The sequence below is a fragment of the Sinocyclocheilus rhinocerous genome, unplaced genomic scaffold (assembly GCF_001515625.1).
Source record: "Sinocyclocheilus rhinocerous isolate Xijiao unplaced genomic scaffold, SAMN03320098_v1.1 scaffold1418, whole genome shotgun sequence".
Lineage (NCBI taxonomy): Eukaryota > Metazoa > Chordata > Actinopteri > Cypriniformes > Cyprinidae > Sinocyclocheilus > Sinocyclocheilus rhinocerous.
The window spans coordinates 117,120-128,360 of NW_015662587.1; the positions used below are offsets into that span (position 1 = coordinate 117,120).

The window sequence follows — 11,241 nt, forward strand, 5'->3', positions numbered from 1 at the left end:
ACATGAAACAATCACATTCCATTGAGACAAACTGAGGAGCACCCTATGCAGCCATCTGCGGTCGTAAAACTCATACAGGGTCAGTGAAGTGTCTCAGCAGTTCCTGTACCATCTAGCTTATCGTCTCAAGAGACTCAAATAAAAACCGTGCTTAAACACTAACTCAAACTAGGATACAAACCATCTTTGTTTTACGGGCTTTCAGGGACCAGATGCGTGATCCCCATGACCATTTAACACATAAATTGATAGTCCCATCAACAAAAGAGACAATTTTATAGCTCCATGTCCGAGCAAGAAGGATGGCAGACCTACACTCGTGACATGGGCATGACCTCAGGACACCTCCCCATTTCTCCCTGCATTCCAAAAAAAAAAGGACGCACCCTTTTCTCTCTCTTCGGTCAGACAAAGGGACATGAAACTTACAACAGACAATTTCAGACAACCCAGATGTTCGAATTTGTGCAACGCATTTTTTGGACGACAGTTTCTTGAACTTAGAAGAGTACAAGCCTGGCTGTGCACAAAGGCTATTTCTAAAAAAACAAAAAAAAGGGTAAATTCCGACTTTGCTATGATAGGAAATAAGGTTATTAAAATGCGTTTTATATGTGAAGTTTAATCTTGAACAAATGGGCACGACAAATGCAGAATGTTGAAATGAAGTAAACTTTAATAGTATGTACAATACTTGCATTTAAGAAACTTTATAGAAGTTTTAACACAACTTTTATATATGGTGTCCGCATGTGATAAAGTGAAGCTTCATGTTAAGGTATGCACGCCCCGCCTTGCATCAAGTCGATTTGAAGAGCGCGCCACTGCAACACAGATTCAAGTGCTTCTCGCTGCTTACTCTCTCGACATTCCCAGAAACGACGTCAGCCAAACGTCATCTCAGCAACCAATCAGAAGCTCCGGAATTCCCTCTGGCTACGAGGAAACCCCGTTGCAGCTGCCATCACAAACGCGAGTACAAACAAGGTCTACTATCCGCTGAAATAGGTGCTGAACCATTTAAGCAGTAAACGTAAAACAAACCTCTGCTTTGTGATTCTCTCGGGTTGAATTTAAAACCACTCGTGAAAACGAGTTAGAACTTTGGAAACTTCATACAAACTCCGTAACTTTAATTCTTCAGAACTATGTGTGTGTGTGTGTATATGTGTATGTCTTAGCTTAGGTCAATGTAATCTAGAATAGCCAATAAATTCTTGTTTCATTTATAAAGAATCATTGTCTTGTGTCATGACATTTTAAAGTTAAAACTCTGCTTAGATCCTTGTTACCTTGCTCAAAATTTAATAAGATTTCCATTTTGTTTATGCGTCGTTGGCCACGAAGTAATATGAACAGAATCGGTAATGTACACGGACATTAACGTCTCGCTGGACGACCGTTGACAAAGTGTAAACTATCAAATTTTAAATCAGTTATAATCAGGTTGACTCCGAATTTTCAGATTCGAGTCCTCTCAAAACCTGAAATAATTAATAATAATTAATTCCCTAAGAAAAGTAATCTGACATTACACAGCAACTGGATGTCAATCAACCTTCTTAAACTCGATGGAAATAAAAGTGAGGTTCTCCTCATTGGTTCAAGGGATATACTTAGGGATGGGTACCGAAACGCGGTATTTAATCGGTACCGGGGCTAAATTATGAAAGACCGGAGTATCGATAAGCTCTGACGTTAACGGTTCTGCTATCGGTACTGGAGAAATTAATAAAACACACATACATTTATTATTGCTATGTATACACATTATCTTGCAAATTCTATCTCATCAGAGTCGCCAGCTGTTTTTCAAACATTTGTCTATGATGCATTTTTGCTATTCGCAATTCATAAGCGAGATCGTACTGACGTGGAGGAGCTTCAGCACGCGCAACATGAAAGCCCTGTTTAATTATGATAGAAGAGAGAACTAAACATTCAAACTTCTGCTTACACTTTAGGCGGTTTTATTAAGCTAATTTTATTTTTTTTATTTCAATTTTGGCTTCTAAGGATTATACAAAAGACAACATGAGGTAAAGCTATTAAAAACTAGCTGCGGTTCGTATTGCGCAACTTCTTTCCCTTCATATTACATTTCATTACTTTTAGATTTCTTTTGTAGGCTATTACTTTCCTGACCAGTAATGTTAGTAGAACTTCATGGAAAAATGACAGCACTGTTTATTTCATTTCATTTGTATATTTATTTTATTGTATTTGTCAGTTTGTTTTACATTTTCTTTGTTCATGTTCTTACTGTACCTTATGTATAAAACACTAAAAATGCCTGCACACTGGTGCATTTACAAATTGATGTTTTATATTAATTTCATTAAATATTTATTTTACATTTCAGAATATAAAGCAATGTTAATTCAGCTCTTAATTTGTCTAATATATATATATATATAACAAAAAGTACTGATAAGAATACCGTTAAAGTACCGAATCGATAAGCAGTAATACCGTTAAAACCTTAACGATACCCATCCCTAGATATACTCTCCAAAACTCATCCCTTCACCATATCGGTTGATGACTCTCCGATTCCCACCTTCTCCTAGTCTGTGTCATTCTGGATAGTGCACTTTCCTTTGGACCTAACATCAACAAAATCACTCGGATTGCATATTTTCACCTCTGCAACAGCTACAGACTCCGGCCATCCCTCTCCCAGCACAGTACACAGGTTATTCTCCATGCTCTGGTCACTTCTTGCATAGGCTGCTGCAATGCCCTCCTCCTCATTGGCACCTCAAAGAAAATTTCTGTATCGCCTCCAATCCATCCAGAATTCGGCAGCTTGAATCATTACCATATTACACCTCTCCTTATCCAGCTCCACTGGCTCCCTGTTTTCCACCGGATCAATTATAAAATGATTCTGTTAACTTTCAAAGCCCTTCATAACCTAGCCCCCCCTCCCCCCTCATATCTTTCTGACCTACTTCTTTCTCTGTACTCCGCCTCGAACACTTAATTCCTCTAAGACTGCAATTTTAACTGTACCAACATTCAGACTTAGCACTCTGGGGGCCAGGGGCATCATTTATAACCGTTGCGTACGCACAAATCCTGCCCTGAAAAAGGCGTACGCCACTTCCTATGCAAAAGGTGGAATTTATAAAAACAAACTTGATGGGAAAATTTGCGCACCTGCATGCAAACTCTGACCCATGCGTACGAAGACTTTTTCCTGGAGTGAGAAAATTAATGATGCAAACAATGATTTTAAACTCTGTTTTCATGTCGATATATACATTTACATTAAATATTCCACTCTCATTTATGGAGATAAGCACTGAAATTACATAAAGTCATTATGCAAAAGTTAAACCAAAATCATATGAATTTAGACGTATTTGTAATGGATGTGCTTGATCACTTTTCCTCTTTTAATAACAGCAAGGAGTGCTATAGGTGCACAATAATTAATCTTTAAACTAAACTGCAGATCTCATGTAATGAGAAAATATTTTTTTTAGAGAGAACAATGATCAATGATGCGCACTTACTTCGATATTATGGCAGACACTGCTGGATTTGGTGGTCGAATGGTCCATTATCCAGATTGAATAGGACCAATGATAATATCTTACTGTACAACCGCAGCTGCACGGAGGTGTTGATGTCATGTGAAGGGATCTCCACAACATTATGAAAAATACCACTGTATTGTAGGATACAACTTGAAGAAAACGGTAAGATTGACATGTTTCCTTTTTAAAATACTTTGTCAGTGACATGCTGAGTCAGACAATTGTATTTAGGCTACACTGCAATAAATTTGCCAGGGGTGGCAAATGTTGGTCCTGGAGAGCTGCAGCCCTGCAGAGTTTTCTTCAACCCTAATCAAACACACCTGAACAAGCTAATCAAGGTCTGAAGGGTTACTAGGGCTGCGTTCCAGTTCACTTTTAGACACATACTCGCGTACTTCCCTAATCACTTACCCTTGGGGGAATCCCCGCCACCATTTTGAAGTGCGTTCCACTTCGTCAAGTGGACGAGGCAAGTTTACATGAACATACCCTCGATCACTCAATTTTGACAGAGGGATCGAGTCTGCTGTAGACCACAATGCAACACGACTATGACGTCGTCGCAGATCACGTTTAATTTATCCCCACCCCAAACAACTCTATAATATATCAATTATTTTTTTTACATTTATAACAGCCCAAGCATATCTATATACATATAGAATGCTGCACCAAACAAATTTGTAAGGGGAAACGTAAACAATAAACCAACTCCATAGCAGATTCTAAGTGATCAAGGGCTTAGGACGTTCCAATTCAGCCCATTCCAAGGGTTCCGCCAGTAGTGGGCACTCGTGCAAAGTAATCAATGACGTACATCCGAGTAAACGAGACAGAGGGAAGTTAGCAAGTGAAGGGCATAAAAAGTGAACTGGAACACAGCCTAGGAAGCTACAGGCAGATGAGTTTTATTTAGGGTTGGAGCTGAACTCTGCAGGGCTGCGGCTCTCCAGGACCGGAGTTCGCCACCCCTGATATAGCCCTATTTGTTTCCACTAAAAATAGCTAAAAGATGTTCACCTTATCAGCAAAACTGCATAATTTAATTTGAATTGTTAAAAACAATTGAAATACTATTTGGCCAGTGTAAAATAATGAGATCAACTCTATTTTAAAATATTTATCTGATAGCCATTTTTAACAGTTTTGTTTTTATAAATATTTTTGATATATTATTCTAAAACATAACAATGATATTTGATGATTTTTAGCAATAAAAATGTATGTATGGCACAAATGGCATTTATAGTCTGTAGGCCAGTGGTTCTGTCCTGGAGTACCCCCTGCCCTGCACATTTTGTATGTCTCCCTCATCTATCACACCTGATTCAACTCATCAGCTCATTAGTGGAAGACTGCAAGACCTGAAGTGGATGTGTCAGATATTGGGAGACATACAAGACGTGCAGTGCTGGGGGTACTTCTTGGAGAGGGTGGAGAACCCCTGTCGTAGGCTATCTCATATTTCCCTAATATCTTGTACCTTTGACGGTGTTAAACATGGTGTCACATGGATGGGAATATGCATGGAAATGATATGCAGATGAGATTATGCATAGTAAAACTAGGCGTTGTAAGCTCCATATATGGTGATTTCGGGGAGGAGTCGGGGTGGAGATGCACGTACGCACAATCTTCCCTGACTGGGATTTATAAAGAGATTTTTGCGCAGGTTCTGGCATACGCATGGTTTTATAAATCTGAAAACTTTTGTGCGTACGCAAAATCTAGCTTTTGTGTGTACGTACACTTTTAAGATGAAATCTATGGAGAGTTTTATAAATGAGGCCCCAGAGCCTTCAGCTGCTCTGCCCCACGTCTTTGGAACTCTCCCTCCATACATCCATCAACTGGACTCTAGATTAGCATACCCTGTACAACTTTCTCTATATCCATCTTGATTTTATGGTCTTAATATTTAATTAGTTTAATACCTTGTTTATAATTAATATTTAATTGTATTACTGATAACTTGTTGGGCTTGTATTAATGTTTTTTCTATTTTTGTTTTGTATGGTGTCCTTGGGTGTTTTGAAAGGTGCCACCAAATAAAATGTATTATTATTAGTAGTATTATTATTATTAATATATTATTAATACGTCTCTACTATCCTGTCAAAATAATAGGCAAATGTTAAAGGGGTCATATGATGCGATTTCAAGTTTTCCTTTCTCTTTGGAGTGTTACAAGCTCTTGGTGCATAAAGAAGATCTGTAAAGTTGCAAAGACTAAAGTCTCTTTTATAAAAGTTAAGAGTCAGCCACGCCTACCTAAAACGCCTCATTCTAACACACCCCCACATACCTACGTCACTATCTGGGAAGATTTGCATAACGCCGCCCAAATGTTCATGCAAAGACTTTTTTAACTTTTATTCTCGCTGTAGTTTTGGGCAGTGTAGAGTAGCGCTTGTTTGTCATTTCTCCGATCACAAATGCAGACATGGTTTTATGTTTACGCGGCGCGATGCAACGCGTAAAAAGACAGTATAAGTCATTATAGTCTGTAATGTATGTCCCCACTGGATGCAACGAATGCCTCGTTTATAATGGGTTTTAATGTTTTTGAATCGTCGGGGCATAGAGGAGAAACAATAATGAACAGAATGTGGAAAATATTTTTTTTACTTTAAACCGCATAAACACATTTCATTACACCAAATACACAAAATAATGTTCTTTTTAGCAACGTCTTATGACCCCTTTAATGCATTTATTAAATAGAAATCATTTTAAATGTCTTCACTCACTTTTTATCACTTTCGTGCATGATGAATAAAATTATTAATTTCTCTCTCTTTTTTAAATCTTATACAAATGTTTGAGTGGTATCATTGTTTCCACAAAAATGTCATCAAAACTGTTTTTAACATTCCCGCAAGCCATATTTGTTTTTCCTTTAATGGTGAAATTCAGAGTTGAACTATTTTTCAATAATACAACTTCAGGTTTACACAAAAAATTCTATTTAGTAACCCAGACAAAGCCTTTGAAATGGCTTCTCAAAAGTTATAAACTCTTTCTCAAGACCAAACTATATGAAAAAAGTGCTAATTGACTGTTGAGAACACTATTGACTTCCAGATGAAGAGGTCTTCTTCACCAGACTAAGTTTTCAGTATTATTGATTAACACAATTGAAAGCAAAACATTTTAATTTAAGTTTTTTTAACAAGCTGTTTTAGTTTCCCTCATGATGTTAAAATACATACAAAAATGAAAAATGCTAAGGGTGTTGTGATTCTTGTGATGATGGGAGTCTAGTTTCCTACACGGACTGCGTGATCTTTGTACAGGGAGCGGCTGACCTGGTTACTATCATTGTACAATAACGTTTTCATTTGAACTACTTCTAATCACTTTTAAAAAGGAATGAAGAAAAGAGAAATAAATACACACCTGATCATAACCATACACAAGTAAAAAACAACAACAACAAAAAACAGTAAAGTAGAATATAGAATTAAAAAACTTATCAAATAAATCAAAGAATGACGATTCTGTTGTTATGGTTCAACATTAATACTAATGCATGATAATACTAATTTGTTGATTTATTTTAAAAACAATTGTCAAATGTACTTGTTATTGTTGTCTTTATGGTCCTCTAGTAAAACATTACATACAGATATTCAAAGATGACTTGAATAACTACATGACTGAACATGAGACTTCTGAACCCAAGAGAGATACGCTGGTTTTTGGACCAATCGTAATTCCAGTTCCCAGGAACTTTGCCTCTAGCCCACCCGCACCAATAGATGCACCCGTGTCAACTCCAAGTCCTAGTTTTGCAGCAACAGGACCGGCTTTGGCGGAAACGCTGCCAACTTCAGCACGAGCCATCACTCCAGCTCCAGTCACACTGGCTCCAACACCAGCAGAGGCATTTGGGCCTTTGGCTTCTGCCTCTAATACGCTCACTTCAGCAGCAGCACGACCCACTCCTGCTTCTGCATAGACTCCAGCCTTCGGAAGTCTGTGTCCTGGTTTGTCTTCGAAGCCTAATGCATATTTTCCACACTGAGCATATTTGCCCTTTGTGCTAGTATCTGCTGGTCTGTCAAATGTGTCAATTATGTTTATGGTGTCCAGTAAATCAACATTGACTGATGCAAGTTGGATATTTGGTTTTTTTGTAGTTTCCTTTTTGATTTTCCATGTTTCTTTTTTGAGTAACGACTTATTTATGTCACTTGAAACATTGAAATCAATGGGGTGTCGCCCTCCCCGTAGCCGTTTGGTATAAATTATATCACATTTGTCATCTGCAGATATAAGAGAAATTAGTTTATTTGAACATCAAAAGAGACGGACATTCAGAAAACAACACAAACTTGAATTGAGTATTTTGACATGATGAAGATACATATTTGTAAAATTGTTAATATAATATGACAGTGGGTTGTTTCAAATCACAGAAATCTATTCACCTACATGGATAATACTTTTTGTGAATACTAAATATGATTCCAATATTTTATGATAGAGTATGCAATATTTTATGGTCTGTATGAACTTTACATTTTTCTTTAAATGTACCTATTTTATTTGCAGTTTATTAAGATAAGGGCTTGTTTAGTTCAGGCATCATAAGGAACAGCATTTCTCTTTAGTAAAAAATTAAATGTAGCATTTTTTCAATGTTTAATCTATAATTAATAAAGTAATTAATATAATTATTAAAATTCTCTCACCATGTGTGTCACATGCACGATGTGTCATTATACAAGCACAATGAGTAAAAGGAGACAAGTTTGAAAATCTGGTTCGAATTTAATCCAGCAACACAGAAGTTGGTTCTTCATATAGTGGTTCAGATACTATAGATACTACAGATACTATAGTGGTTTCACATTTTTGTCCTCTGTGTTTTGAGGAGGAGTCTTCAGTCATTAACCTTTCATTTCTTCATGACCACAGATGGACCTGAACCTCACCTCAACACATTTATTGAATGGCAATATGATTTTAAATTGGACTTTTCATTTGAACATCTAAAATATTCTGGGAATATCTGGGAAATAATATGTAACATTAAAAGTTATTGGGTACACAGTAATCCAATGTACCAACAGAATGACTATTAAACCTATATTTCAAGGTAATAAAAAAAGGAAAAAAATGTACATAGTTGCTTTGAGTGAAAAAGGCAACCTTATGAATCAAGTCCAAACTCCATGTGGTGAAGATAAAAAGCTGTTATTCCATTGGTCTTACAGAATCAGATGTTCTTTTATATCTGCACAAAGGGAGTGGCAGGACATGAGTAATTCAAGTGTGAAAAAACAGCTAAGGAATTTTAGTTGAAAAGTAAAGAAAAGCAATAAAAGAAGATTGCTCAAGAAATACAAATGCTGTAAATTGGAGGGATTCTGTCATCTGACCAATCTGAAGGATTCATGTGATATTGTTGAGGAGCCTCAACAAAAAGCGAGGTAAATCGCCAACGAACAGTGTTTTCACACCAAACGCAAACTGATTGATCACCTTCTGCTAAGCCGACCAGCAATGCATTTTTCCTCAGATATGTATCTCGCATATGGATTTGACATCGTCTGTGGCTCAACAGCATTAAATTAGGATGAATAAAGTTTGGTTCTACACCAGAAACACAAACTATGTATAATGCTTACAAGAATTAATCTTAAAACATAAAGAGGTACAATTACCATCAAGCATTTGAAAATGTATGTAATTATTAATGTTTTTTTTTGTTGCTTAAAACCCACTTTAAATCATTATTGTGTGCTTATAATAACTTCCGATTAAAGTGTATTTTTAATCTATAATATACAAAGAGTGTGCATGTCTGCCTATTTTATAATGGGAACACGACACATGCTTATCATTTGTCATAAAAATCCTTTATTGTTATAAAAATACCATAAGCTGCATAAATCACATACAGAAAATATATTATCATAATTGTCTATTTTCTTTCATATTTCATGTATAGAAAAATGTTTCTCAAATTTTTCTTTCATACGTATTTTTTTTTTCATACAGGAGGTATGATCACATGATTGACAGATCGAAAGTGAATGCGCTCTGACTCATAACACTCGCATGGAAGAAAACGGACAGTGCTCTTCAGATCACATTCAGTGGAGAATTAATAGAAATAACGATCATGAGAATAAATCTGTTTTCAGATACCAATGATAACAAGAACTAAGAATCCTCTTCTCTTTCAGAATACTCTTTTTCTGTGTTTGTTTACACTGTCACAGCACCACCAATCTCTCCCTTCTGTGCAACAGCAGCTGCTCGTCCCGTATTGTTGAAATCGATACACAGGACGAAAAAAATCCTTGCTTTTTTGCACTGCGAATGATCACGCCTGGTGTGAATAGCCCCATGGGTATCTATTGTTTAGATTCAAAAGCGTCGAATTTTCATGTTCAGTGTGAAAAGGCCTTTACTGTATTATCAACACAAGAAAGACACAAATGAATTAACAAACACTTTATTAACAAAAAGATAAAAGTACACACATAACTACTAAATTAATAAATTGAACTGTCATGGATGCATTCCTTGTATGTTATGCTACAGAAGACATTTAGTAAGTGCCAAAGCCACTAGAAGCAAAAAAACTGCTGTATGTGTGCACTTTGCATGGGTTAAATGCAGAGCACTAATTCCAAGAATGGGTCACCATACTTGGCCACATGTCATGTCACGTCACTTTCATTTTTGTCACTTTCACCTTAGGGAAATACCTGTAAATGGCGCATCACGCACATGGGGTTATCTGACGGAGAGACGCAAAGCAGTTTAAAGCAGAGTCCTGCACGTGTCCTGTTTGGTAAACACGCACCAGGAGTAATTAACAGAACACTCGACCCGTTATCCAACAGCAGCACTAATTTAATTCTGTACCAGACCAGAACCGTTTGACATAATAAAGACCGTGAGTCGTGACCCAAACCGCACCCGCATTAAATCTATTACATCAGGTAGGCAAAATTATTTATTTTCTCATGAAACCAAACCAATCAAACCAAAATTAGGCATTCTAAGTTGGTGCTTTGAAGAAAAAAGAGACGCGCAGCGCAACGTGATAATTAACGGAAAAAAAGATGAGAACGCGCATCCTTTCTGAAAACAATATAAAACTTTAGCCTAGCATCTTGTGATCACTCTGCCAGGCTTTCGGACATATAGGCTAAATCACATCGTACACCCGCTTATAATTCTTCATAAATGAAAAGAACTTATTCAAATATGAGCCTTTACTGTTAAATGCGATTGTCGTTATTATTGATTGTTTATTATTTCATTAGTCCCAGTTATGATTTATGCTCAGTTGTTCATGGAAAAGTGAGCAAGACACGGCAGTTACAACATCAGGATTATGGTTAAATACGAAAAAAGACATCTAACCATCATAACCAAATTAGGCTACATTTATTGTCATATTAAATATCTCAATACACATCATTAGATATGACATTAAGCACAACTTGTGAAGATTTATTTAGTAAAAAGGCTTGACTGCTTCATTTTGGCGTATATTTCTATACTTTTACAAACGCTAGATGTTTGCCTCACTAAGGCTATGTTAAGTCTTTAAACTATATAAAAACTAAATAAAAATGTGTTCACAAAATAAAAACTAAACTAAAACTAACAACAATATTAATGAAACTAATACAAATGTAACTGAATTTTATAGCAAATTTGAAAA

General features: G+C 36.4%; 1 protein-coding gene across 1 annotated transcript; it reads right to left on the minus strand.

Moving 5' to 3' along the window:
• Positions 1 to 7,199: 7,199 nt before the first annotated feature.
• Positions 7,200 to 8,273, minus strand: LOC107728143 (uncharacterized). Its single transcript, XM_016538235.1, has 2 exons — positions 8,246 to 8,273; positions 7,200 to 7,816 (listed from the first exon to the last, which is right to left on the minus strand). Exons 1-2 carry the CDS (start codon positions 8,271 to 8,273, stop codon positions 7,200 to 7,202), a joined length of 645 nt encoding a protein of 214 aa, XP_016393721.1.
• Positions 8,274 to 11,241: the final 2,968 nt, after the last annotated feature.

Excerpts from the sequence above, each read along its gene's own strand:
- LOC107728143 (XM_016538235.1), bottom strand. The coding sequence starts at position 8,273 with ATGACACATCGTGCATGTGACACACATG. Across the intron at positions 7,817-8,245 it reads TCGTGCATGTGACACACATG|ATGACAAATGTGATATAATT; the intron begins GTGAGAGAATTT and ends TTATATCTGCAG.